At 50.2% G+C, this 26,439-nt stretch overlaps 8 protein-coding genes across 8 annotated transcripts, besides 17 other annotated features; 5 read left to right on the top strand and 3 right to left on the bottom strand.

Moving 5' to 3' along the window:
* Nucleotides 1-272: 272 nt before the first annotated feature.
* PVX_091605 (hypothetical protein, conserved) lies at nt 273-6,248 on the bottom strand (the record flags this gene model as incomplete). The annotated part of the gene is made up of 1 exon (XM_001615262.1): nt 273-6,248. One exon carries the CDS (start codon nt 6,246-6,248, stop codon nt 273-275), a length of 5,976 nt encoding a protein of 1,991 aa, XP_001615312.1.
* Nucleotides 456-556: a microsatellite.
* Nucleotides 4,129-4,166: a microsatellite.
* Nucleotides 6,249-8,027: 1,779 nt separating the features above from the next.
* Nucleotides 8,028-8,066: a microsatellite.
* A 696-nt stretch (nt 8,067-8,762) lies between these two features.
* Nucleotides 8,763-10,080, top strand: PVX_091600 (U2 snRNP auxiliary factor, small subunit, putative; the record flags this gene model as incomplete). The annotated part of the gene is made up of 1 exon (XM_001615261.1): nt 8,763-10,080. The coding sequence occupies one exon, from the start codon at nt 8,763-8,765 to the stop codon at nt 9,711-9,713; it is 951 nt and encodes a 316-aa protein (XP_001615311.1). The 3' UTR covers nt 9,714-10,080.
* A 521-nt stretch (nt 10,081-10,601) lies between these two features.
* Nucleotides 10,602-10,638: a microsatellite.
* Nucleotides 10,639-10,737: 99 nt separating this feature from the next.
* On the top strand, nt 10,738-11,808 carry PVX_091595 (hypothetical protein, conserved; the record flags this gene model as incomplete). Its single annotated transcript, XM_001615260.1, has 2 exons — nt 10,738-11,215; nt 11,351-11,808. 2 exons carry the CDS (start codon nt 10,738-10,740, stop codon nt 11,401-11,403), a joined length of 531 nt encoding a protein of 176 aa, XP_001615310.1. The 3' UTR covers nt 11,404-11,808.
* Nucleotides 11,513-11,546: a microsatellite.
* Nucleotides 11,809-11,860: 52 nt separating the features above from the next.
* On the bottom strand, nt 11,861-14,182 carry PVX_091590 (tRNA methyltransferase, putative; the record flags this gene model as incomplete). Its single annotated transcript, XM_001615259.1, has 4 exons — nt 12,775-14,182; nt 12,552-12,620; nt 12,327-12,386; nt 11,861-12,118 (listed from the first exon to the last, which is right to left on the bottom strand). Exons 1-4 carry the CDS (start codon nt 13,492-13,494, stop codon nt 11,861-11,863), a joined length of 1,107 nt encoding a protein of 368 aa, XP_001615309.1. The 5' UTR covers nt 13,495-14,182.
* Nucleotides 12,378-12,422: a microsatellite.
* Nucleotides 12,427-12,464: a microsatellite.
* Nucleotides 12,834-12,868: a microsatellite.
* Nucleotides 13,392-13,556: a microsatellite.
* Nucleotides 13,954-13,974: a microsatellite.
* Nucleotides 14,022-14,050: a microsatellite.
* A 280-nt stretch (nt 14,183-14,462) lies between the features above and the next one.
* On the top strand, nt 14,463-16,009 carry PVX_091585 (hypothetical protein, conserved; the record flags this gene model as incomplete). The annotated part of the gene is made up of 1 exon (XM_001615258.1): nt 14,463-16,009. Exon 1 carries the CDS (start codon nt 14,909-14,911, stop codon nt 16,007-16,009), a length of 1,101 nt encoding a protein of 366 aa, XP_001615308.1. The 5' UTR covers nt 14,463-14,908.
* Nucleotides 14,613-14,657: a microsatellite.
* Nucleotides 16,010-16,176: 167 nt separating the features above from the next.
* PVX_091580 (hypothetical protein, conserved) lies at nt 16,177-18,065 on the bottom strand (the record flags this gene model as incomplete). The annotated part of the gene is made up of 7 exons (XM_001615257.1): nt 17,450-18,065; nt 17,217-17,266; nt 16,941-17,086; nt 16,750-16,820; nt 16,614-16,667; nt 16,401-16,434; nt 16,177-16,274 (listed from the first exon to the last, which is right to left on the bottom strand). The coding sequence occupies exons 1-7, from the start codon at nt 17,786-17,788 to the stop codon at nt 16,177-16,179; spliced, it is 792 nt and encodes a 263-aa protein (XP_001615307.1). The 5' UTR covers nt 17,789-18,065.
* Nucleotides 17,282-17,382: a microsatellite.
* A 400-nt stretch (nt 18,066-18,465) lies between the features above and the next one.
* Nucleotides 18,466-18,644: a microsatellite.
* PVX_091575 (WD domain, G-beta repeat domain containing protein) lies at nt 18,504-20,545 on the top strand (the record flags this gene model as incomplete). The annotated part of the gene is made up of 7 exons (XM_001615256.1): nt 18,504-18,689; nt 18,888-19,194; nt 19,301-19,406; nt 19,548-19,614; nt 19,709-19,778; nt 19,921-20,063; nt 20,198-20,545. The coding sequence occupies 7 exons, from the start codon at nt 18,504-18,506 to the stop codon at nt 20,543-20,545; spliced, it is 1,227 nt and encodes a 408-aa protein (XP_001615306.1).
* Nucleotides 19,348-19,398: a microsatellite.
* Nucleotides 20,546-21,789: 1,244 nt separating the features above from the next.
* PVX_091570 (hypothetical protein, conserved) lies at nt 21,790-26,272 on the top strand (the record flags this gene model as incomplete). The annotated part of the gene is made up of 14 exons (XM_001615255.1): nt 21,790-21,954; nt 22,705-22,844; nt 23,033-23,144; nt 23,306-23,439; nt 23,596-23,679; nt 23,805-23,901; nt 24,064-24,146; nt 24,284-24,338; nt 24,512-24,640; nt 24,792-24,896; nt 25,040-25,456; nt 25,572-25,619; nt 25,813-25,965; nt 26,177-26,272. The coding sequence occupies 14 exons, from the start codon at nt 21,790-21,792 to the stop codon at nt 26,270-26,272; spliced, it is 1,818 nt and encodes a 605-aa protein (XP_001615305.1).
* Nucleotides 23,252-23,299: a microsatellite.
* Nucleotides 25,198-25,217: a microsatellite.
* Nucleotides 26,273-26,439: the final 167 nt, after the last annotated feature.

Raw genomic sequence — 26,439 nt, 5'->3', positions numbered from 1 at the left:
CGAAGAGCGAAACGGAGCTCAACGCAGCGCAGCGCAAGGCGGTTTGATGCATCCACCCACCACGCGAAACGCAGTGTGGCCGTGCCTAGGTACGAAACAAAGGGGATGCGCATTCCCCCCCGAGGCGGCTCGCGCGGGGTCCCCGCACGGAAACGGAGCCTACGCGTACGCAGTGTGAAGCGGCTCCACGGTTAAGCGGCCCTGCCGCCAATGAGCCGCGACGCTCCACCGTTAAGCAGCTATACCGCTGCACCGCTCCACCGCTGCACCCCTCAGCTGAGGTCGAAGCCCTGCGTGCCGCTTATCGCCGTGAGCAGGTTCCTGTGGAGGATCTCCCTGGACGCGTAGTCGGGCAGCTTGAGCAGGTTCACGCACGTGGACGCCGTGGGCAGCCGCGTGTGGTCCACGACGCGGTAAATGCAAAACTTAGGGTGCAGCTCCTGGAAGCCCAGGAGAGGGGATCTAGAGCAGCTCGTCACGAACATGAGGAAGAGGCTCTTCTCCTTGGGAGAAAAAGTCTTCAAAATATGAAACAGGTTTAGCACCGTTTCGCTATTCGCATTGTACCCTCCACCGTAGACAACGTTCCTCCTCAAATCATCCACGTCAAAGCATTTGTCGTTGCCCGAAATGAGAGTCTTTAACTCGTGAGCATTAAACAGTTTGAGCCATTTTGTGGGAATAAGCTCGGAGAGCCCTTTTAAAAAAGCCTGGGTTTTTTTCTGGACCATTTTTTTGAACTTATAATTTATGTAGAGCTTGATGTAAAGCTTTTTGTTGCTGTCGTCCACCGGTATGTTCCTTCCGTTTTCAATCAGGTCGATGCACTCCAGGTCCTCCGCGCTCGCCCCCGCTAGGTTATCTCGGTTCGCGGCCGCTATATTGTCTCGGTTCGCGGCATCAGGGTGGTCTATACTCGCGACCGCCAGACTGCCTCTACCCCCCTCTGGGGGATCCCCCCCGCGGGCGGCTTCCGGCCCCTCCTCCGAATCGAAGTCGCCGCTGCGCAGCGGGTACCGCAGGACCTCGCCGTCCTCGCCCAGGAGCACCCCGTTGGGCGCGGGGTCCAAATCCACCTCGTTGTGACGCAGGAGCAGCTGCACGAGGGGGGCATCCAAGTGGTAGGTGGCGCCACGGTACCGCTCGGTTGCGTTCACTTCCGGCACGTGCTCCTCCAGGGGACCCGGCGAAAGGGAAGAGAGGTTCCGATCCAGCGTGTGAATCAGCGCATCTAAGTTGTCTATGATATTGAAGAAGCTGTTGATGTTGTTGGCGTTTTCGGCGTCTGGGGCGGCTCCCCTCGACTGCGCGAAGACGCGCCTCACGACGTTTCCCCGGATCGCTCTGGCGTTGCCCATGCCGCCACTCCCGCCAACCCATCCAGTACCGCCGACCCATCCAGTACCGCCCATGCCGCTAATTCCGCCACTCCCGCCAACCCATCTAGCACCGCCCACGCCGCCACTCCCGCCCACGCCGCCACTCCCGCCCATGCTGCCACTCCCCCCGGAGAGCTTCCTCCCCAGAGCCTGAAAGTAACTGATGATATCCTCGTACTTGCGCACGTCGCGCACACCTGGCTTCTTCCTCTCGTAGATGCAGAAGGTGAGCGCGAGGCTCTCCACATGGGGGGTGTTCTGAATGTACAGCAGGCTATTGAAAACATGCTGGTCAATGAAATACAAATCGTTGATGGCAACGTCCACATCTAAATCGAGGTCATCACAAAGGAGGAAACTCAAAAAGACGTCATTGAAAACGGATTCGATGAGTATCCTCTCGTAAATAGCCTTCCCAATAACCTTCCCAGCAAAAGTATATAAATTTAAATTATCGTTCGAATGGAACCTCTTGGGGTAGAGTGTCCCGTTGTGCACATAATCGAACAGGAAAAACTTCGCGTGTAAAATCTCTCTGCACAGTAGAATCATAAACTCTTTGAAGAGCCCCCCTCCGTCGATCCCAATTTCCTCATTACCACTTTGGTCTATGAAAGCGACTCGGATGTTTTGTTTCACCTGAGTAGAGTCCAGCATATGAAGCAGAATGAACGCATCTTCCACTAGGTGTGTTCTCCTAACAAAGTGGTGCTTCACATCAGCGAAGTTGAATCTGCTGTCATCTCGGATGCTCTCCTTGGACTTATTCCTGTTATTATAGAATATTAATATGCGGTCATCAAAGGGGAGAGTAAACGGAGTGAACCTCAGCAGATAATTGGCCAACTCGTTCACGTGCTTAATGTTGTAATTCAGGTAGGCGTCGTTCTTATCTATGAAGAGGTGCGACTCCGCGTCGTAGTGGCTCCCTCCCGTGCTGCCGCTCACGCCGCCAACACCGCCAACACCGCCGATACCGCTCATGATGCTCACTGTGCCGGGGCCAATCGTGTTGCTATTATTCTGGTCGCCAAGGATGTTGAATCGGTTCCTTAACAAGTTACTCGTTTCCTTAATGACGAAGAATTCCTCCTCGAACAGATGCACGTACCCGTTCACCTTGTGTAGCTTCTTCAGGAGGAGCGGCAGCACAAAGTTTAACCCCCTTCTGTCTCGATTGTATAGCAGGTAGTTGATTAGCGTGGAGATGATTGCCGACGCGTCTTCACCTCGGTTGCCATGCACGCTGCTTTTCAGGCTACCACTCAAGCTGCTTGTATTTGCTATTCCTATCCCGTCATACGTTTCGCACACTGCGAAGTGCATTCCGCGACTCATCAGATGGTGCGAACTCGATGGGTAGACTCTCCCCGTGGAGGAGGACTCACCTGCGCTCAGCGAGTCCAGCGCGTCCAGAAGGTCCTCCGCGTTGCAGTTCAGTAGGTTGGCGTCACTCGATCGGTAGAGCGGCTCTTCTGATGCGCCCAGCGCGAGGGGGATCTCCTCGAAGCAGCGCAGGGGTTCCACACCGTTGGTAACGCCGCTAACACCGCTAACACCGCTGACGCCGCTAACATGTGGACCCGCCCCCTCGATCTCCTCTATGGCCCGCTCCTCCCGCCGGTTGAGCTCCCGCTCGTACTGCTCATCCTCATCGTTGTACTGGTCCTCCTCGTTGATCGCCTCCGTGAAGTCCTCCAGTTCGGTGTCGTCCCCCCCTCCCTCTCCGTCTCGCCCCGCACCCCCTCTCTCCTCGAAGGCTAGCCGATTCACCACCTCGCAGTTAATAGAATACATAGATTTCTTGAGGACCACCCACAGGCACATTAGCAGCAATTTGCACACCTTCTTGAAAGCCCCACTAGCCATAAAACTCTTGCGCAGTTTGAACCCACGAATGTCTATCAGATTCACAAACAGATTCGCCACGATGTAGTAGTGCAGCAGGAAGCAGAGGGAGGAAATGTAAATAGAAACGACGGTGTGGTCAAAATAGGGGAAAGCGCACACGTATTTAAAGAAAATCGTGTCGTTTGCTTTATAATTGTTATACCAGAGGAGGTACACCTCTCTCACCAGGTAGATGTGCATTTCGTGCTCGATGAGGATTTTCTTCACCTTCAATATGATGTCGTTGTTTAGGAGGTCTCCGTCACATGGGCGCCTCCCCCTTTTGCCCTTCGCCCTGATGAGGTTTTTCAGGCTGAACAGGCTGCTACGCTTGGGGGCTCTCCGCGCTGTCTTCTGCGCCGGTTGATCCTTTGAGGGTTGCTTCATCTGGGGGGTTAATCCGTACGGTGAGCTACTCCACGCAGGGCCGCTCCACCCTGGGCCGCTCCACCCTGGGCCGTTCCACGCAGGGCCGCTCCACCCTGGGCCGCTCCACGATTGGCCACTCCACGCTGGGCCTGCCCCCTCGCCAAGGAGCTGCCCCGGCGCGGCTCCCTCCTCCCCCCTACTCTCACCAAAAGGGGTTCCACCAAAAGCGGTTCCACCAATAGCGGTTCCACCAATAGCGGTTCCACCAATGGCGGTTCCACCAATAGCGGTTCCACCAATAGCGGTTCCACCAATAGCGGTTCCACCAATAGCGGTTCCACCAATAGCGGTTCCACCAATAGCGGTTCCACCAATAGCGGTTCCACCAATAGCGGTTCCACCAATAGCGGTTCCACCAATAGCGGTTCCACCAATGGCGGTTCCACCATGGAGACTTCCCACAATTCCACTCCCACCCCGCGCTGACCGCCTAGCACCGAAGTCATTTCTGCCCCCCCCAGTCGCGCACCCCCCCTTGCTCACATTTTTTAAAAACTCGTAGTAGTTCCTGTACCGGTGGACGATGCTCTTGTGGATAGTCCTAAACGGAAGAAGAAAGAACAGCAGCGCGTCTAACCTTTTAAACCCCCCCCTCTTACAAATGCGTATTAAAGAGTCCACTACCCCTCTGCTGTAGTAAAAGCCCATGTGTGAGAGCCCCCCGTTAGGTTTTTTCCCCCCATCTGTCTGTAGTTCTTTCTTTTTATTTGGAGTCAACTGCTCCCATGCCACTCCGCCGACGGAGGCGAGTCGCTTCTTCCCGGTGAAGTCCTCCGTTTGGGAGAGCTCCTTCTTGGTGCTGCTGGGGGGGGCGCGGTCCCGCTGCTCATCGGCATTTGCAGCGGCATCAGCAGCGGTATCTGTTCTTCCGTCACGCTGGGCGCCCCCGTCCATGCCGTCCACTTCTTCTCCTTCTTCTCCTGCTCCCCCCGCCACCCGGTACACATAGGGGTGATACCTCAGCGGCAGGAACAGGTAGGCCTCCAGCAGGATGCTCAAAACGTTGTCCCGCACCAGCGCTTCATTCGCGTGGGCAAACAGAAGGGTGTTCTTAAACAAGTTAACCCCGGAGATGTTCTTCCGATCGAAGGAGGCATGGTTAAACAAATGGCACATATCAAGATGGAGAGGCAGGTTCTCATTAGAGTACACCAGCTCCTGCATTAGGTCCTCATCATGCCGCCCATAAGTCCTATTTACAATCTTCAGAAGCAACAGTTTGAGCACCCCAAGTTCCTTCTTCACATCAATAGGGGTGGAAAAAATGTCAAAAATTGGGTACTTAAAAAAAGCTATGTACAAAGAATGGCAATCCTTTAGCTGGTCCACACAGATGCAAACAAACTGCAGCAGCAAATGTACCTTCCCTTTTACCTCCTCTACACTCTCCTGTTTTACTTCCTTTCCTTTCATCTTCAGAGAGAATAAAAAAATGTAGGTAAGATCACACAAGTAAATCAGTAGCTTGGTCGAGCTGCACTTGGCAATCTGCTTCGGCTCATACCACAGGAGTAGCCTCCTCAAAACGTAGATAACCCCATCCATCGTCAAAAGGATGTAGTCGCTTATTTTGTGCAGCGATTTCAGCAGGGCCTTGTCTTTACGGGGGGTACTCTCCTGCGTTTTCTCCTCCCGGGAGTTCATCTCCTTCTCCATGTGGGCGCAGAAGGGTTTGCTCAAAATGAAATTGTACATGTGGTATATGTGGTGCGTTTGCGGCGTGTGCCGTTTCTGCCGCTTCTCCTGCGTGCGGAGCGCCTCCCCATTGCTGTATCTCCTAGGCTGGGCGTCCACACTGGGGGAGAGTCCCCCCTGGGAACCCCTCCCCACCTCGCTGCCACTCAACAAATGGCCCCTACACCACCTCACATTTCGCGCCCCCAAATGGCACTCTCCATATATATTCTCACCATACAGAGTGTACCCCCCCAAAAGGACATCCAAATGGTTAAGCAGAATTTCAATTTCCTTTTTATGTCTATATAGGAACTTATTCCTAACGTGGGTTACTTCCTTCTTCTTTGAGGCCTCCCCCGATTCGTTCGCTTCCCCCTGGGTAGAATCTCCTGCATCGTTTTGGGCTCTTCCCTCCCTTAATGAAATGGATTCTTCCAGTTGCCCCACCTTGCCATACAGCTTCAGCACATCTAGGAGGTGTTTCACGGGGGGGTACAGGCTATCGAAGTTCATGCCCTTATAGTGGTAGTAGCAACTCCGGCTGGAGTATAAAAACGTGGAGCTCACAGAAAATTCGTAGAGGCATATTCGCAAGGCTCTCTCATACACATCTGGCGCGACCAAATTCTGCAACAACGTCACATCGCTGATTCTCTTCCCAATGAACGTCTCTATCTCGTTTCTCCTTTTTTCTATACATTTTTTATAACTTACATAGGAGCCGATAACATTAAAGGCGTTTTTCCTCCTCGTCAAGTTGACGTGGATTTCTTTCTCTTTCTTGGCCCTCTCGATGAATGAGTCCTTGTTGAGGATGACATGTTTCTTCCCGCTCAGGTTGATCTTCCTGTTTTTGCTTTCTCCATTAAACATGTTCGGCGCCTCAGGGGGGGCGGTCAACCGGTCAAGCGGTTAAGCCGTTAAGCGGTTGGAGTGGGAGCGGTTACACGGTTGACGCGACTCGCTGCTAACGCCGCTACCGCCGCTATCGTCGCTATCGCTGCAACGGGCAACCCGTTCTACACACCCCTCCAACGCGCGCCGGCTTTGCAAACAGGGGGGGCGCCACTACAGTGGGACGAGGGGGGTGCCGGCCATGTGCGAGCGTCGCAGAGGAGGGGGGTTTGCAAGTACGCAGGTACGTGCACGTGTAGGTGAGGGTGTGCCTATGTATTTGCCCATCTGTATGGCTACCAATATGGCTACCAATATGCCCATCTATATGGCTACCTATATGGCTACCTATATGCCCATCTATCTGCCCACCTATCTGCCCATCTATCTGCCCACCTATCTGCCCATCTATCTCCCCACGCGGCCTGCGGGCGGGCCTATGTGTACACCCACGCAGACGTTGCTGTGTACCCCTTCGCGCGCGCGTTCCACACTTGCCTGCGCTCGCGTTCGCCCGTGCATGTGCGAACGTGCGGACGGTCACTTTCACAGGTTAATAATAACATAGGGCGGTATGTACATACATGTATGTTTATATGCATGCTCATGCGAAGGCGCATCCATCACCTCGTTGATTTTTTCCCCTCTCATCAAAAAAAAAAAAAATTAAAAAAACGATGTATAGCGAGGGGGTAAAAATGGAAATTATTCCATTGTGGGAAGAGAAGCAAAGGAAAAACAAAACAAAGCAGGGCGACGCGAACAGAAGCGAAACGGGCAGAGGCGAACCGATGCGAAGCGAAGCACAACCTTTTGCCATTCAACCTGGGTACTCCAAATTTTTTACGCACGTACGTACGTACATGCACATGCATATAGTACTTCGCGGGGACGGCAAAATTTTGGAGTACACGCTGCATCGCCTTCCCATCACTCTTTTTTTTTTTCTTTTTTTCTTTCCCTCAAGGGAACAAAATGGTGATTAAGCGAAGATGTAATTTTTTATTCTTCAGCGAAATTTTCCTTTTAGCATCATAATGCCATATATGGAAAAAAAAAAAAAGAGGCAGATTAGCTTGTACATGTGAGATGTACTGAGATATGCGTACATGACATCAGGTTAGAGGACCGGCTTTTTACCGCCTTTTTTCTTCGTCAGCTTTAACTGAAGTGCGGCGTTAAACTTAAGAGGGTTAACCGAGAGGTGGCAAAGCCGGATGCAGGAATGCGCCAAGTGAGTACCCCGTATGTAGCCGCGTACGTCCCGTAAGTAAACCGCGTACCTCCCGTATGTAACCGCGTACGTACCCCGTATGTAACCGCGTACGTACCCCGTATGTAACCGCGTACGTACCCCGTATGTCAACCGCGCACGTACCCCGTATGTCAACCGCGCACGTATCCCGCTTGTGCTAGCCATGCGCAGTGTACCCCTTTGCCCTTGTGGTATAACGTCCCCGCGCGCCTGCTTGAAGCCCTGGCCGTTTCGCCAACTTTAGGAGGCACATCCGCTCCGCTCTCTGCACAGATGAGTGGCACGCAAAACGGTACGCTTAACCCCCCCCCTATGCCTGTTTGTATGCCAATGCATACGCCTATGCCTATGCAGATGCCTGTGCTTATGCTTATTCCTACGCCTGTGCAGATGCCTGTGTATATGCCTATTACTATGCCTGTGTTTATACCTACGCATATGCCTGTGTTTATGCCTGTTCGTAGGCCTACACGCGCGCTGCCTAGATACGCGCGATTTCACAGTGCGCACATCTGAACTACTCCATTGTGTACATTTCGACGCGTGGCCCGAACTTTTTTGAAAGAAACGTATACATTAGAACGCACGTGGTTTATTCTTTGCAAACACCATTAAAAGAACGGAAGCGCATGCATGGAATGATAAAGGAAAAGCGCTTCAGCGAAAAGTACTTCAGTGAAACGTGCGTTGAGGCGAAGTGTTCGCGAAGCGCAGCGTTATGGCGAGCACGTGCCGGTAACGTAACCATTACGCTATCGATATCGACGACGGCGCCCGCGTCAGTGTCAACCTGGACGTAAACGCCAATTTTAAGCTTTACGCGCCAACCCGCAGGCAACCGCCAAACCAGTCGCTTATTGCTGAAATGGGCGGCACGTTTGACGCTTTGGCGTGGCCGCAAACACACCCACGTAGAGCAGTTGTTTGGGCAAAATTACACCATTGTAAAGGTGACGCCTCTCTTTTGTGTGTTTCGCATTTGTGTTAGTTTTTTACCTGAACAGGCAATATTTTTTTTTTTTTTTTTCAAATGTGCAGAAAAAACTGAGCGGGAAAAAGCATAAATGCAGGTGTAGCTAGCTATATTTTTTTTTTTTTTCCAGCTAGCCAAAAATAGTGTTCACATTTATATGCAAACGTGCGTGCGTTTATTTGTAGTTACGCACATACATATAGGTTAACACTTATATGTGCCTACTTCTAAGTTACGTACATTTTTATGCCCCGCTCCCGCGAAAATGGCCGAGCATCTGGCACGGATCATCGGAACGGAAGAGGACAGAGTTAACTGTCCCTTCTTTTGGAAAATAGGCGCGTGCCGCCATGGCGACCAGTGTAGTCGAAGCCACTACAAGCCGAACAGTGCCCAGACGTTAGTCATCCGCCACATGTACGACAACCCCCCAATGGCCGTTGCAATTGCAGAAGGGCAGATGGTGGAGGATGAAGTGCTGGACAAAGCAGCGGACCATTTTGAGGAGTTTTACGAAGAAGTCTTTGAGGAATTAATGAAATATGGCGAAATTGAAGATATGGTTGTGTGTGATAATATAGGAGATCACATCATTGGAAATGTATACATAAAATACACACACGAGGATTATGCGGAGAAGGCTGTGAAGGAGTTGAATGGGAGATTCTACGCTGGAAAGCCATTACAAATTGAGTATACCCCTGTGACGGATTTTAGGGAGGCAAGGTGCAGGCAGTTTGTGGATGGGCAGTGCAGACGAGGTGGGTACTGCAACTTTATGCACATCAAACATGTACCCAGGGCTGTCAAGCGGAAGCTATACAAACGAATGTATAAAAAATTCCCAGAATATAAAAAAAGGAGGAAAACGAAAGATGGTTCGGAGGATGGGTATCACGACAGCCACAGGGATAGAGGCAGTAGGGACAAGCATAGGCGTGATAAATACGGGGATAGCCACCACTCCTCTAGACGCAGAAATAGGAGCAGAAGCCGGAGCAGGAATCGTGATGATGCCGATGGGGATAGCGACGGTGCCAGTAGACGACATAAACATCCCAGGCGAGAAAATAGTGCTGAGCGCAGGGAAAAAATTGAGAGGTGGAATAAGGAGCGAGAAATGAAGAATATGCAAAGGGATGATGATGAGCAGGATGCTCGCCAGGAGGTTACGGTGGAAGAGCAGCCGCGGGGTGACGGCCCAGACCAGTCATAGGAAATAAAGAAAAAGAAGAACAGCAGAAAGTGTGAAGCGGACGGCAGAGTGACTGCGTCAATCCCCCAACGTTGCAAAATAAACAGCTTAGCACAGCAGAATTAACTGTTATCTTGTATTTTTTTTTTTTTTTTTTTTTGGTATTTAAGACCTTGTACATCTCCCGGAAGGAACTCCACAGCAGTGCGTTTTGTTTGTTTTTAATTTATAAATTTTTAACCCAAAAGATGTGCTTTTTTAATCTGAAAAAGCATTTTTTTAAAGTGCATTTTTTTAAAGCGCATTTTTTTGGTCTCAGCGAAAAGGACCAACGGATGAGTAGGTGCTTCTTCTGGGATGGTATCGCGCGAGTGGCTGCCGCCCCTTTGGGATTTCTTCCCATTCAGCCTTCATCGACAGTGGGCGTGGGCTCCTTTTTTCGCTGCCCATCCGTTCGACGTGAGTGCCTCTCCCCACGCTTCGCGCAACAGGGGTTTGTTCTCCACTGCGAAGGTGCCGCAGATGGGGAAAAGGCTTTCTCGCAGCTATGAGAAGGATACTACGTGGCAGCAAATTGGGAAAAAAAAAAAAAAAAATAAATAAATAAATAAATAGAAAAAAAATGAATAAAAATATACTCTCCCCTCTTGTGGGTTAAGCCAAACGGGGTGTTTTCCTCGGCGCATTCTCCACGCCAGCGCTCACCGATGAGCAAAAAGATGAGGGCCAGCCAAATGGAAGTAGTCCCCGGGGTCCCTTCCTCAACTGCCCATCTAACTATTTATTTGCCAATGTATTATGTTGCTAAAAAATTGGGGAAAAAAAAAAAAAAAAAACGCACTCCTTGCGATACGCGTTTAAGCATGCACACGTTCGCATCAGGGGAATAAAAAAAAAATCCCAATAAGATAGCAGATCGCCATAAAAACGAAGCACTTTGCAGGGGAATTCCCTCCTTCACGATGTTGCAAAATGTTGTGAAGGGTAGAGTAACACCCGCCGCATGATTGTATTTAAAAAAAAAAAAAAAAAAAAAAATAGCCAAATGGGAGATAACCAAAATAAGGAGAAGAGTGCCCCCGCTTCGTCCCCAGGCGAAGAAGGTGGCGGCAAAGCGAACAAGCAGTGGGAAAATGACAAAAATGGGGAAAATTCCGGAGGCGTCAAAAAAGGGGAAAATTCCGGAGGCTCCAAAAATCTGAGCAACTCTGACAGCTCGCGAAAGGGGAAGGGCAAAAAAGGTAAAAAGCGCGGGGCGAGCGACTCAATCGGGAAGAGGCAGGAACAGCAGGAGGCGAAGGCAAGCATCGAGGGCATCTTCAACAACCTGAAGGCCAAGGAGAAGAAGGCCACAAAAGTTGGCAGCGAGACGAGGTCTATTAAAAAAGGCTCCGAAAAAAGCGGCCTCAACGCCGGTCGGGTCCAGAAGAAGGCGCAGCGGCGGGTGGGCAAGGAGACGCCCGCCGAGCGCGCGCGCACGCCGGATGGGTTGCCCATTTATTCTATGGAGGAGCTCAAGATGGGTAAGCTTCGTCGCGGGAGCGGTGTCACCGCGTTGCTGTGCAACTTCGCTGTGTAGCTTCACCTTGCAACTTCACCCCACCGCTTCGCTTTACTGCTTCTCTTTACTGCGCACAATGCCAAATTCCTTTTTTCAGGCCAGGGAGGATACACGAAGGACTGCCCATTCGAATGCAGCTGCTGCTTTTAGGTTTTTCCCCGGGGGATATACTTCCAACCCCGGCCATCCTCTTCGGAGGGGGGAAGTTGGCATCAAACTAGCTAGCTAACATGTGCAGAATAAAAATGACCACAAACGAGAAAGAATAGGCGATCATCTGGATCACTCCTGTAGGATGATGTCCTTATAATTGTGAAAAAGGACAGCTCCAAAAAAATGGGAATTTCCTTTTATTTGAACCATTGTGGGTACGTACGCTATTTTATGGGGACCTTTCATGGGTGGAAACCGTTGTTTTGGTAATTGGCCCCGTGTTTGCCGGGTGCTCATGTTGGAAGGAGATTCCCCAACGAGCGTAGGCCTATGCCTACGGTGAAGCAGACGGATGTGTGCCTCGTCCGTAGGGGGTGCAACTAACCATGTGAATTAGCCTCTGCCGTTTGAATGTTTTTTTTTTCCTTCCACCCCCCGTTGTTTCTTCATATATTTATGACGCATCCTGGTGGACGTACCTCTTTCCGTTATCCTCTAAATACAATTCGTCTGTTTTTTTCCCCTCATCCGCGTCTGCCGCTTCATCTCTGGGTCCCTCCGCTGGGGATCCGTAGCAGAAGCAGAGCACTTTTTTTTGTGGCACGCACTCCTCGAAAACCTGCATCCAATTTTTTTTTTTTAAAAAACTTATTAAAATCTCCACCACGGTGTTAACGTTCAGCACGTTGCTTTTTTTCTTCTTAAAATATTTCTGCGTGGTTGGGGGGGAAGAAATGCAGTTATGAAGAGTAGGATGTCGAGGAGAATGAGGTAGAGGGGTTGCACTGTTTAGCTAGCTGCGTGGAAAAATTGGCTGTTAAAGGTGGGGCACATCTCCCCCACGCCATGGGGCCAAGTTGAATGGTGTTTCTTTTTTTTTTTTTTTTTTTTTTAAATTCCTTTTTTTTCGAGATGTGTACCTCCAAGGGTAACTTCTTCGTCACCAAGTTGTGGAGGGACGCCTGGTAGAAGGACAAATTCTGAGGAGGGGCGAGGGGAGGCACAAAAAGGGGGTGTCAACAGTTTGTTCATCCCTAAGTGACGGGGGGGGAATGACCTGCAAGGAGTTCATCTACACATAGGTGGCCCATCGCGAATGCATCCGCTCAAACGAGTTATATCACCCCTCCGATGGGAACACTCACCTTGGAAACGCTCCGGTCGACCAGCGCGGAAATGACGTACACCTCGTCGTCCAGAACTTCGGTCAGTTCCTGCAGGGCGGGGGGAAGTTTCGTTTCGTTTGCTTCGCTTTGCTTTGGATTCGCTTCCTTTCCTTGCGGTCGGTCCGGTGTAGCACACGCGGTACAGTGAAGACGACGGATTATCCGCTTCGCCGCTCCGCCGCTTAACCGCTCCACCGCTCACCTCCTCCGCGTCGGGCGACAGCACGACGATCTTGTCCCGCGGGAAGACATCCCAGTAGTCCTCCGAGTGGATGTGCACGCGCCACTTCCCCAGCGCATACTTGTCCCTGAGCTGCGTGTGGAATTCGTCGCCGCTCGTCAAGCTGGTAAAATGAAACTGCACAGGCAACTGCTCCTTGATCATGTAGTGGTAGCCCAGAAAAACCTGCTTGGCTAAACTGGAAACTTCTTTCTCTCCCATCAAATTTAAAAAGCTGCAGTTATAGCAAATTTTATACCCCTCATTGTAGGCCTTCATCAAAAACTGTTGCCTCTTTTTTTTTCTCTCTTCCTGTAAAGCTCTCCTTTCGCTTAGAAACTGTATCCTCTCACTTGGGTTCAGTCCATTTAATGCTTTCAAAAGTTCATTTTTTTTCTTTTCTTTTCTTTTTTTTTTTTCTTCTGGTCTGTTCTTCTTCCTCTTTTCCTTTAGGTATTCCCTTTTTTCTTTTTTCTTTTCCTTTTTGGTTTTTTTCTCCCCCCTGCTGTTCACTTTGTCTACGTCCTCCTGGTCCACCGCGTTGGCGAGGCAGGCGAGCAGGGTGCCCGCTTCGTCGAGGTGGTCAGTTTGGTTTTCCACACGGTCGTCTGTTTGGTTTTTTGCTTGGCCGTCCGCTGTACCACTGGATGAATTTTCCGCAGCTTCCCCCCCAGGTTGGTCTCCCCCTTCTGCGCTGCCCATTTCGTTGGGGCGTTTCCTTTTTCTCCTTTTCGGTGCCCCCCTTTTGGGATAGCTTCCACCTTAAGGGTCCTTCCTCTGGGTGGTAAATGCCCCGTTGCTTCTCCCTCCGTGGGTCAACGCGCTTTTCCTCCTACTGTAACTATTCCTTACGCTCTCCTAAAATGACGTCTGCCTAACTCAGATGCACAGCTCACTTCACGCATGCAGCCATGGAATCTCACAGCCGTTAGCGGAGCTACTGGGAAGGTTGCTCTCAGGGAGGAACTCTCCAAAGCGAATAGGTGAAATGAACCGAAGTGGAAAAAAAAAAAACCAAAAAAAAACAATACAACTGAGCGCAGATAACAGGTGGAGTTCCCTTTGCCGAGCATTTCAAATTGTATTTTTTTGCCCCGTGTTCGAGTCCCCTCTGCCCAATTCGCAGCTCCCCAGACTTTCAGCGGGAGGGGAGTTACCCCCTGGGGGGAGGTGCATACTGCGCTGTATGAACGCGCCAGGCGAATGACCAACTCGGGGGGGACTACTCTTTGGGGCAGTGCACTGTGGGGAGGTAGCTATCACCCAGATTGAGGTGATCCATCGAAGGGGTAGAGGGACGTAAAAAAGAAAAAAAAAAACTACTCGACGGACGTGCGCCGTCTCACCTATCTTACGTGGGAGCGCTTTTTTAAGAAAGTCTCCCCGTTGCAAAGCACCTGCAGATGGCTGCAGGTGGATGCAGATGACTGCACATGCTGTGCGGGCACTACGCATCGAACACGAAGCGGCACGTGTAGTTGCCACCACCACGGAGGAGGTAGAAGGCGCACAGTGCCGCGTGCGGGGGTCTCCAACACTGGCAAGCCACGCGGTGGCACCGGCGACGCGCCATCTCCGCTTTAAAAATTTTCCGCTCCTGTGATCCGCCATTTCGGTGCGGCTAATGCGCTGCAGGTGGGAAAAAAAAAAAAAAAAAAATAATACAATATAATGTAATGTCATATAAGGTAATAAAAAAAAAAAAAGCGAAGTAGAGCTCACCCTAACATAGCACAGCACAGCACTGCGAATAGGGCGGACGGACGGACGAGCGTGCCCGACCTAATCGCGATACCTTGCTTTGCTCCTTTTCCCCAAAATATAAGGCCACGTGGATGGAAGCGAAACGAATTTGTTAATGAACTTGCGAAAGGGGAAGGGGGAAGAAGAACCCTAAGAGGGCACGCCCAGAGCAATTAGCCACCCACGTAGTAGGTGGGCTTACTTACGCATTGTGCTGACCCCCCCGTCGGCGGCATGCCTATAAAATGGGCTGCTCACCTATTGCAGGCATTTTAGAGCGCCACATGGGGGGGGCCTCTCTCTTCCTCTCCGGAAAGTGAAAAACCCGCTTCTGCTGCAACGATAGGAGAGGCCGCGACACACCACGCCCAAGATGCTTCGAAGCCTCAACGGAAAAACGCTGCTGCTCGCGAACGTCGCATCAGCATGCATAATTCTATACGCCCTGCGGAGGTACTGCCCCGAGCAGACGAACAGGATTTTCAACCAAATTGAGGGGGTGGCAAAATGGCTGCTCAAAACGCCGCAACAACTGCTGCACAAATGGCTAGACGAGTGGAGGAAAAAAAAAAAAAAAAAAATACACCTTCCCGTAGTGGACAAGGACGTAACCATCCCTTTAAGTGACGACGAGTTGAATGAAAAATTCATTCGGGCGTGCAACGCAGTGAAGGTGCACAAAGGTCAGCTCAAATTTGAGCAGTGGATGTACCTGTATGGCTTGTATAAGCAGATAACCTCTGGGGATGTGAGTCCAGATGCAGGTCATTTAGACAAACCGTTGAGCGGAGAGGACAGCAGGGGTGTAGGAACACCCACGAAGAGGAGAAGTGAAGACGGCAGCTTCCTAATGGATGCCAAAATGAGCGCGTGGGGACATTTCCGCGGAGTTGGGGAAAGGGTGTGCAAGTTTCTCTACGTGCAGTTTGTGGAGGAGGCCCTTCCCCAGGGGATAGAAGCGGAGGGCTTAACTGTGGCATTCGATTTTACCAAGACGATGAGCAAGATGAAGCCGCTGGCGGAGGTGCTCACGGGGGTTCCACAGGGGAGTGTCAATGAGGGTGACCCATCTAGAGGCGATGGGGGCTACCCCACTGGCGGGGACAGCGCCGATCGCACCGGCAACCTGAGTGACCTCCTCTGCAAAAACGTAGTGCAGGCTAACCTGCAGTATATAAAGAGTGCCCTAAAAAGTAACCCCTATTTGGTAAACAAGAGAAACTCAGATGGACTCTGCGCCCTGCATTATGCGTGCGACAGGGGGTACCTAGACATTGTGAAGGTCTTAATTGAGCTCGGCGCGGATGTGAATGCAGACGACTCTTGCGGAGACACTGCCCTGCACATTGCCGCCTATTCAGGTCAGACGGAAATTATTAAATACTTAACCAGCGCGGGCGCTGACGTTAATAGGAAGAACTCCGAGGGGCTCACGTTTAACAAGATACTCAGTCAGGAGGCGGAGCTCTACTAGCGCGCGCACGCGGCTGCTCACGTGGCAGGTATGTGCCAGGCATGTGGGCGTGCCGCTGCACCTGCACATGCACCCACACATGGGGATATGCACCCGCACCCACACATGTGCATATGCCCCTGCACAGGCGAGTCGCCCCTTTTTCTGCTCACCCCGCGGGGTCCAAACTATTTGTAGTAAACGTGCAGGTCGTCCACCCCCCACGAGGTGGTGCAGGCATCGTTTGTTTTTTTTAAAGTGCTTCCAATCAGTATGCTAACTGTGTCTGTCGTGTACGGGGAAGGGGGGAGAGCGGCGCCACGTCAGGAGGTGGAGTTGCACACGTGCGTCTGCTTCCGGGACGCGCACGGTGCGTCAACGGGCGGGCCGCCGCATCTCCAGCGTAACCCACCTGAGGAGTGCTCGAATTCGACGTCCACGGGGACCTGCAGTTGTTTTAGAGGGGGAAGCAATGTAGGCAGCTATGCAGCTGTGCAGTTATGCGGCGAAGCAGTGTGACTGCTTGGCAGAGTTGTAGTTTGCTCCTTTTCTGCCTGGCGCTGAATTTCTACGTCCAGCCGCGAACACTCCGCTCCCCTGTAATCGCCTCCCAGTTTGCACCAACCGATAAGCGGTCGGGAGTCTCCTTCCCGCAAAGGTTTATTCCTTCACCAGGGCCCTGCAGGGGGGAAAAGTACGCCAAAAAAAAAAAAAAAAAAAAACTTTCTCCTTTTTTTTTGTTTTTTTTTTTGGAGAGTAACCCAACAGGGTAGATCTACATTGCCACCCCGGCCTGATGTTACCTTTTCCACAGGGTTCGATTTGTATGATTCTGCATGAGAGTGGGGGGAAGAAGTTTAACGTATAAGTTGGAGGTTGCTTCTTTCCAGTTCTGCTTCCTTTGGGGGGTGAGAAAAAGGAAGGGCACTGGTTCACCCCTCCGCGTGCTTACCCGCCCAGACGGTCTTCCTATCAGCTTGAAGAAACAGCGAATCGCCTTCCCAGGCATCGAAGAAGTGAACCCTTAATTTGATTTTCAGTGCGCTGTGCTTTGGTATGTCTCTAACGGTGGTGTTGGCCTCCAGGGCGCCGAATATGCTGCAGGGGGGGGGGGGGGGAAGTCAATGCCCGTGGAATGACCGTTTTATTTGACTCCTCTGCGTGCACTTCTCTGAGCCATTTTTTGCATTTGCCTCGCGAGCGATTCTTCTGTCCGTTTGTTCCGTACCAGGGTCCGCCCAGAAAGGTGTCGGGGGAATTCCCGCATGTGCTGATGTCCTTTCGTACGGGAGGAAGTTTAGTGGGGTGATCGTCGGGGGAAGGGGAGTTCAAATAAGGCGGTAAAACGGATTGGCTGTAAATGAGACAACGCCGTGGTGTGCTACTCCACATAGCATCGTTGATAGCGGTGTTGTGTTTTTTTTTTTTTTTTCCCCTTTATGCCGATTTGCCTTGCAGTACCGAGGGGGTCCAGGCGCTCCCCTTCCGGTCGAAGGTGTCCAGGTGGTGCAAAGCCCACTGCGATTGCTCAAACGCGCGGTACTCATTCGTGTGGACAGTGCCAAACACATTCAAGCTCCCTGCGGCTGTCACCTTCTCTTGGACCTCCAAATATGTGTTTTCCTTGTTTCGTATGAAAAATGAGTTCCCTTCTTCGTAGAGGCTGATTTCTTTTTTGCAATGTTCCGATTGGGAGAGGAAGGTCAGCTTGTTCGTTTTGATTCCGTAGTCAGCCGTGCCATGGCCGCTCAGCAGGAGTAGCAGTGGGAGAAGAATCGCGCCGAGGCCCCCCCCCTTCATCGTGTGTGCCCTCGGGGGATGTGGTAGGGGGGGCTATATATCCACGCACGTGCGTATATAGTATGTACGTCTGTATGTCTACCCTTACAGGAGGACGACAATTTTAAGTGAACAAAATTTTCCCGTGAGAATTGAACGCCTTGTCTTTTTCGCCCGGCTGAGAAGGGGGGGAAAATGAAGAGAAAGGTGCCTCTCTCCAAAAAAGTCGTCCGCTGTTTTGCCTATTCGGTGAACCGCTTGTCGATCCACTTGCTGCGTACCGCTTTGCGTTTGCCCAATTGGCCATTCCCCCGGAAAAAAAAAAAAAAAAAAACACCACAAAGTAAGTTCTAAGTGAGTTCGAAGTGAAAAAGAGGTGGAAGTGAAGCGAAGGCGACCGCAACAGGGCCAATAAACACCCGCATGGACACACGAAAGGGTACACTTGTGCGAGCACAATAGCGGCGTGCGCCTCACCCAAGACGCTCCACCCTGTGTATAATTCTTTTTCTTTGTCCCCCTTCTTCTCACCCTTTGGCAATCCCCACGTGTATGTACACCCGTTGGGCGCTCCAAAATAGGGCGGGCCAAGCGGCACATCAAGCGGCACTTTAAGCGGCACTTTAAGCGGCACTTTAAGCGGCACTCCACGTCGAACGGAGAGAAACCCCACGGGGGAGTGCACCCCCCCACAAGGACAAAACAACCATGTGAAACGAAGCACTCAGACGACATAATGATTGACTATATAAAATGCGAGTGTACCAAATATGCCGTGCCGGAGGAAGACTCTGAACCGCCAATAAGCGTCTCGGCCAACGCGCAGAACACGCTAGTGGCTGTCGTGAAAAATAAAAGATATGTACACGTGTCGAAAATAACAGGTGGAAAGTTGGCCCCATGTAAGGCGATATTCCTGGGGGTAAGTTACCCCACGCATGTGGGGCGGCGGGTATGCCACTTGGTCCTCACCACGGGGGTGTTCAAAGGCGGCCACATCTGTCCCCACACGAATTTGCTTCCAATTTGTCTAGTCATGTGTCTACCAATTTGTCTACCCATTTGACTACCCATTTGTTTACCCATTTTCACATGAATCCCCCCGCACCCCCACAAACAGAACCGGCACAAAATCGTTGCCCTCGAATGGTCGAGCCAAAACGACCTGCTCGTACTCACCATCGACATGAAATGCGTCATATATAAAAAGGGAAAAAACGAACGATGGGAAACCACCAATGTTGGCATCACCGCAGAGGAACTCCTACCCACTTGTGCCTGTTGGCATCCACATGCCCATTCCTTCGCCATTGGATTCTCGTCCGGCGTTATATTCATTTGTTCAAAGGGGGAAGATACCAATTGGAAGATCGAAAAGTTGGCAAATCACTCTGGGAGCGTTTTGTTCCTCCAGTGGAGCTATTCAGGTATGGCCGACCAGAAGAGGAAGGCGAAGCTGTGCAGAAGTGTTTCCTCCATTTTGCCTATCATTTTACCGTTTAGAATGTTTATTTTTTTTTTCTTCTTCCGAAGGGCATATACTGTGTAGCTGCTCGATGGACTCATCCGCTCAGCTCGTGTGCACATCGGGAGCGTTCCGCACCTTGGATGAAGGCATACCAGATGAAGGAAGAACTAGGTTCATCTGCTTGTATACCACGATGGGGTTACCTTTTTTGGGGGCACCACTTTTTGTAGCCCTATTTGCCTGCTCGTTGGTGTAGCCCACGTAGAGGCAGCCTTGCAAATGTCCCCACAAGTGGGCCCTTTCCCTGCGCAGGACCCTCCCCAGTATTGATGAACTGATCGAGGACAGGGACTTGAAAAGAAACGACGTGATCGGCAAAGTAATGGCTCGCTTCTCCCCCTTTTGTCTCCCCCTTTTATCGCCCATTTTGTGACCCCCATTTCGTTACCCCCATTTATGCCGCACGCTGACAGATCGAATGCGAAGGGCACGTCATTTTGCACAGCTCCTTTTCCCCATCGAGCAAAAGGGTCGCCGTAATAGGTAAGGCCAGTTTCGCTTTACAACGGGGTGCGCGCAGTGCGGAGGTGAGCGCGCACCGCATCCTGCCGCTTCGCCACATTATCATTACCACTGCTATTATGGTTGTTATTTTATTTTATTTATTTATTTTTCTTTTTTCCAGCTAGCAGCTTCGACGACAACAGGGAAAACCAGCAAATAATAATTTGCGACTACCTCAAGTCCGCGCCCAACACGCAGTTCGTTGCTTGGGTTGGTCAGACGATGCAGAAGTGTCTCTTTTTGGATGAGGACACGCTGCTGGTTGTACGTTACGCAGTGTCGCATGAGTGCAGCGCGGGAGTGTGCACGTAGACACATGTGGGAGCACCCACTCCATGGCAAAGCCAAAACGAAGAGATCTCGTAACCCATGTGTTTTTCATTTCTTCCACTTCGCAGTACGGCTACGAAGTATTCCCCATCCTTGTAGAATGCCTGAGTGGGGAATGGACCCTATCGAAGGTGGTGCTGCCGCAGTTCTCAATTAAAAATTTAAGCATTGATTTTTTCTATGACAAAAAAGGCATTCAAGATATAGAGGACCAGTGCCAGCACATGAGCGGGAACGAAATAATTGGAGAAATAGTTGCGCATTCGAATAACATCTTGCAGATGTGCCTGTTGGAGCCGCGGGAGGGTCAAGAATACGCCCAGTTTGTGACCGTGTCGAGCGATTTTAATGTTGTTTTTTGGCGCTTTCCTTGCGACAGCGTTGAGCGGGTTGGAAAACCTTTTTTGGCTAGCTAGCCAGAAAAAAAAAAAAAAAAAAAATATGCACCGTTCATAAAATTTACCGGTTTGTTCTGCACACATGGACAAAAAAAAAAAAAAAAAAGCTGCATTGTTCGTAATGTGTCCCCTTTTGTTCTCTGCACACATAAAAATTAAAGAAAAAGAAAGTTCCCACTTTGGCGAAGTAACAACTGTAACAAGTGTAGCAACTTTTACGATTTTCCCAACGCAAAGTGAACGAAGCGAAGAAGAGCAGGAAAAACCATAAAGAATACAAAAACGTTGGAACATTTTTCCGCGCCTATTTAATCCTGTGTGTAGATATTTGCGACATACGGGTTGATTGACAGCGTGGTGAGAGCTAGGGGCAGGTCATTTTTTTTTTTTTATCATTTTGAGGGAACCCAAATGGGGTGACAACAAACTATTTGTACACATGAAGGGCAGAAAAGACGTATGCAGCGAAATGTGAAGCATAAAGGACGATAAAAACAATCGAAAGAGACTTCCACCCCGCGAGTGTGCAGCCTCACCGAGGGAGACTTAACCAAATGATTAGCAAAAGAAACACAGCGAGTGGTGCAGTCGGTGGAGAAAACGCAACTGACGCTCGCCCAGTTATGCGTATAATGCGTACTGTTGTACTTATATCACTTAAAAAAAAATTGTTAAAAATGTTCGTTGCATCATTGTGCCCCTTAAACTTGATAATAAAAAAAAAGGAAAACAAAAATGCCAACAAAATGAACACGCGTATGAATTACCCATCCATCGCACTTTTGCAGACAGGAATTTAGTGACACGTTGCGTTGTGTTGATTTTTTTTTTTTTTTTTTTTTTTCCTTCCCTTTTGTTACCACTTCACTGTGATGATAAATGTGTGCAATTCGAAATGATACACTACGCTGTGTTGTGTTGAATTATTTTTATTTTTTTTGCTTGCACTTCGCCTTTGAGTGTTAGTTTGTTTAATTGACATTTTCTCCAAATTGAAATAACGCGGGAACGTTGCACAGTTGTGCGAGAGTTGTCTTGCTTGCTCGAAAAGTTTGTTCTATAACGAAATGGTGCATGGAGAGAAGCGAAAAGGAAACGCGTAAAAAGTGCCAGAAAAAACGCGCAGAAAGTGTGCCAAAAAAAAGGCGCATAAAGTGTCAAAAAAAAGGCGTAAGAAGTGCCAAAAAAAGCGTAAAAAGCGCCCCCCCAAACTCACTACCAACACGTGCACACATTTCCTCACGTGCGGCGCGAAAGACAAGATGGAAATATTAAAAGGCAGTGTATCCAAATTTGTGCATACACAGAAAAGAAACCCACTGAGCTACGATGACGACGATGACGATGGAAAGCCCTTTAGCTCTCTCTTCAGGAAGAACCGCGCCTCCTTCTACGAGGACCTCCGCACAGAGGCGGTGCTTTTATTGGTACTGAAAAAGGGGGGCAGCCCGAAAAGATAAAAGATAAGCCAAAAGAGAAGGCGTGCACTTTTGCATACTCTCACCTGAGCATGTGCCCCCACCACAGTTGCCCCTTTGAAACGCACACGTATGTATAACTCCGCTCACTTTTTATCCTATGATCAGGACAAGGGAAGCGAGCCGATAAACTATGAGCTGTAAGAGAGCAAATACGAATTGTCTATCATTCGTTCCGCCCCTACACACGAGAAGTGGACAGAGCAGCTGCCTATTTCAGCTCACTCTGTTCATGTGAACACATGCAAGTAGATCCATGTGTGGCTACTTAAATGGATAAACTTCCCACCACCATCAATATCTGCTTACGCGACCAATTTCAGGATTGATAGAGAGTGCGTCTTATTCTCCCAAGGGAAACAAATACGGCACACAAGAAAAAAACAGGTCCTGCTCTTCATGCGAAGGGGGTTCTCGACTAGTGCGCGTCAGCATATTCTGAGTGTTGCGCGTGAGGGAAGCCCTTTGGTTGGGGGTGGAGATTCGAGTTGACCTCTCTGATGGATGTTTTGCTTAGCGTGCCTTTGGATGGGTCTACAAGAGGGCTCATTCGTTACACATTTGTGGTTTATCATTACATGTGTGATTTGTCATTACGTGTGTGATTTGTCATTGCATGTGTGATTTGTTATCTCATTTATTTTTTTATTTTATTTTTTATTTTTTATTTTTATTTTTTTTTCTCCCTTCCAATCGCAGGAGTTTGAAAAAATCAACGAGATTATAAACAACATCGACTACCTGGACACCTTGAAGGAAAAGGTGCACAACAGGAACTTGGAGAAGATCGTCGAGCCCCTGGGGATATGCGCCCCAAGGGAGGGGATACCCCAAGGCAGGTATAAACATCCGTCAAAAATGAAAATGGAGCACTTGAGGCAGGGGTGGAGAAAAACCAGTGAGAGCGTCCACCCCTTCTCGGCTTAGGGTTTCATTTTGAGAAAGCTTCTATTCATTGCTCCGTCACTTATTTGTCATTTTTGTGTCTCCCCTTTTTTTTATTTTTTATTTTTTCGCTCCTCTGCAGCGATGGGGAGTACGGCGATCTGACGTACAAGGATAAATTCGAGACGCTGAAAAGCAAGTATGACGATTTGAAGAAAAATCTGGACACTAGGATTCACCTCGAGCTGATCAAGGTAATGACCATTTGGTGTAGTGCGCACTGGTCAGCTCCTGAGGGGTAGTGCTCCCCAGGGTGTATTACTCCCGTCCAAACGCGTCTATGCGAGCAGACACGTGTGTTGTGTTGTGTTGTATTATTTATTTATTATTATTTTTTTTTTTCCTTCCTCCGCAGGCGGGAGTTTTCTACAACCAAGAGGACATACAGAACGTGCTCCATATGGTGAGGAAGTACCAGGGGGACCTCAAGACGAAGAAGAGAATTATAAACGTTCAAAATGGAATCATCCAGAATGTTGTGGAGCGCAAGTGAGGATGAGGTGGAGTGGGGCCTTCCGATGGGGGCTAACTCAAAGGAGAGGCATCACATGTGTGAGATTATTCCCCATGCAGTGCGCGTCCGGGCATGCACACCCATGTTGTGCTGCTACTCCATTCAGTTATTTTCCCCCTCGATGACCGCAGCAAATTGAGCAGGAATAAACTTCTCGTTGATAAAAGAAAAAACGAGGAGCTCATGAAGATGTGCCGTACCTACTACGAGCAGAGGTGAGGATGAAGAAAATGCAACGGGTGGACTCTCTGCGCACGTTTATGCTCTCCCCTCCATGGATTTATCGATACAGTGACCGCTCAACCCGCCCATTCACCAAATGCCCCCCCTTTCCACGCAGCAAAAGCGCGCAGCTGAGACTCAGAAAGCTGAAGCACGCGTTCCTCGAGTATAAGATAGCCTTGGAGAGCATCGCCTCCTGCTGCGAGAAAATTGGCGTAATGAAGCGGCGGAACTGCGGAACCGCGGCGCAGCTGTGCAATAGCGCAGGAGTGGCGCATGAATGGCGCAGGGAGGGCGACGCGTCTGTCATTTCCTGCCCGGGGCCCCATCAAGCCCACATCACCAGTGCACACCCTACCCACTTCACTCCACCACAGGGAGACAAAATAATTCTGATGGACGCCGTGAAGTCAGCCAGGGCACAAACGGACCTGTCGATAGCGACCGACATATTGAACACGTAATGGGATAAAAAAGTGACGTTGCCCCCCATCGGGGGGAGCTGCCAAGAGGGATACTACACCGCCTATACCACCACGCAGCGCATCATGCAGTGCATAACCTAGCCCACCACGCCTTGCCCCGCCCCACTCGCAGGAAGAAAATCCAGGAGCTGGAGATGAACATATGTTACTGCGAGCATCAGATCAACGTAAGTCGCTTTCATTCCCGGGGGCGCCTCCCCCACAGCTCAGACCAATTGGGGAGCGGCGTCATTCCGCTTGCACTGTGTGTGGAGGGGGAGTTCGTCTCTATGTGTGCACATATGTTCACATGTGTACCCTTGCAACCCCCTCATGGGTGTGTTCTTTTCCCCGCCTAAAGAGCCTGAAGGACGACCTGGACGCCATGCTAGGGAAGCTACAAAACGAAAAGAAAGAGAAACGGGAAGTGATGAACCAGACCTTGAGATATAAGGAGCACCTGGCGAAGAACAACGCCATGCTTATAGAGGTAACCTACTAGCAATAATTTTTTTTTTTTTTTTTGCGAAGCACACGTAGGGAGGAATACCATCTAACGTGTAGAGGTGCTTGCCCGATTCGTCCCACTGCATGCGTTCGCAGCTTCTAATCGGGCCACTCCTTCACCGTCCCCTTAATAGGCACTGGAAAACTTCCGTCGCGTGATGACCAGCGTGGATGAGCACCTCTCCAGGGAGGGCGGCAGAAGCGACTTCAAGGAGACCTTCGACAAGAGCAAGAAAAAGGTGCGCGCGCGGGAGGAGGCGAGTGGCATTGTGGTGCACCAGAGCTTTACCTATTTTGGGGCCATAAGAAACCCGTTCGATCTGTTCGCTCGGATCGCTCCGTTTCGCTAAATCCCCCTTGAGTTACTATTTACCCCCCACAGTACAATGACTTCGTGAGGAAGGCTGCGGAGAAGAACAAGGACCTCCAAAAAATGGGAGACAAGCTCCTCTTGGCGAGTGCCCTGAGCGGACGCGAGCTGAAAAGACACCAAGAGTACCTTAACAGGCAGATAAAGGAAATTAGGAAAAACGAGGGCATAGTAGAAGGAGGAGAAGAGGAACAGAAGGGGCACAAAAATCGGGGCAAAGTTGGGGATGCAGAAAAAGGGAGCCACGCGGAAGAGCAAGACAAGGAGCAACCCCTCGAAGGGGAATCCTCCTCCCAGGGGGCGAAAGAGATAGCCAATGACGCAGAAGGAAAAGAAGCCAAACAGAAGGGAGAACAACCAACTCACGTGGATGAAAATCTGGAAGGCAGAAAAATAAATCAAGTGATGGAGCTCCTGAAAAAGAAAGAAGTAAAGAGGAGGGGGAAAAAAATAAGTTGATGGGAGTCAAATGACATGTGGAAGGGCAATAAAAAAAGAAAAAAAAAAAAAAAAACATCTCCTAATTTCTCCCCCTTGTGTGCAGATCGACCGATTAACATTTGAGGACTGCGTGGATGTCATTTACAAGGCGGTAAGTGAAGTAGCCCCGGCTGGGCGTAGTCACGTGGAGGGGTGATCGCCCACATTGGCATGTTGAAGGAGTGGTGTCCATTCATATAAGCCGGTTTGGTTATCCACCAATGGTTCCTCGCAAGGGCATCACTCCTCCGGATGAGTTTCTCCCCTCTTCCAATTTGCTCATCCCCCCACCCCTTTGCCGCTAGAATCTCCCCCTGACGCAGAGCAAGCTGAACGAGCTGAAGGCCATGGGCGAAGTACGCAAGGACGACCTGGTCGCCTTCATCAAAACGTTTATAATGGACGAGGATGAAGCATTGCAGAACATGATCACCTTCTTTGAAATTTGGGACGTCCAGGTGGGTTCACCGGGGCGTAGGTGGAGGGGCAAACGGGAGGGCATCTACGACCCGTCGCCCCTCTATTCCATCCCCTCACTTTTCGCAAAAAAAAAACACGTAGCACATTTCTGTGCCCACTTGCGTGTTAGCGCGTCCACTTATTCGTTCCATCTCTACCCCTGCCAAATGAACTCCTTTTCTCCCCCCCCCTTCTTGGAAACCAAAACAGAAAACGGGCTACATGCACAAGGAGCTGATTTTGCTAATACTGAAGCAGTTCGGGGACAGCCTCACGGAGGACGAAATGGAATACTTGCGGGGGTAAGTGCGCAAAGGAAAGGGAGCAGAAAAAGGGAAAAAAAAAATAGCACAGCGAGTAGGACAGGGGGATACGCAGCTAAGGAAACCACACACACAAAACATGTAGATGCGTTCCCTATTTACGCCCGTGCAAATGCGAAATTAATTTTTTTTTTTTTTTTTTTTTTTTTG

Source organism: Plasmodium vivax, chromosome 9, assembly GCF_000002415.2.
Source record: "Plasmodium vivax chromosome 9, whole genome shotgun sequence".
NCBI lineage: Eukaryota > Apicomplexa > Aconoidasida > Haemosporida > Plasmodiidae > Plasmodium > Plasmodium vivax.
This window is presented reverse-complemented; position numbering and strand designations above follow the sequence as displayed.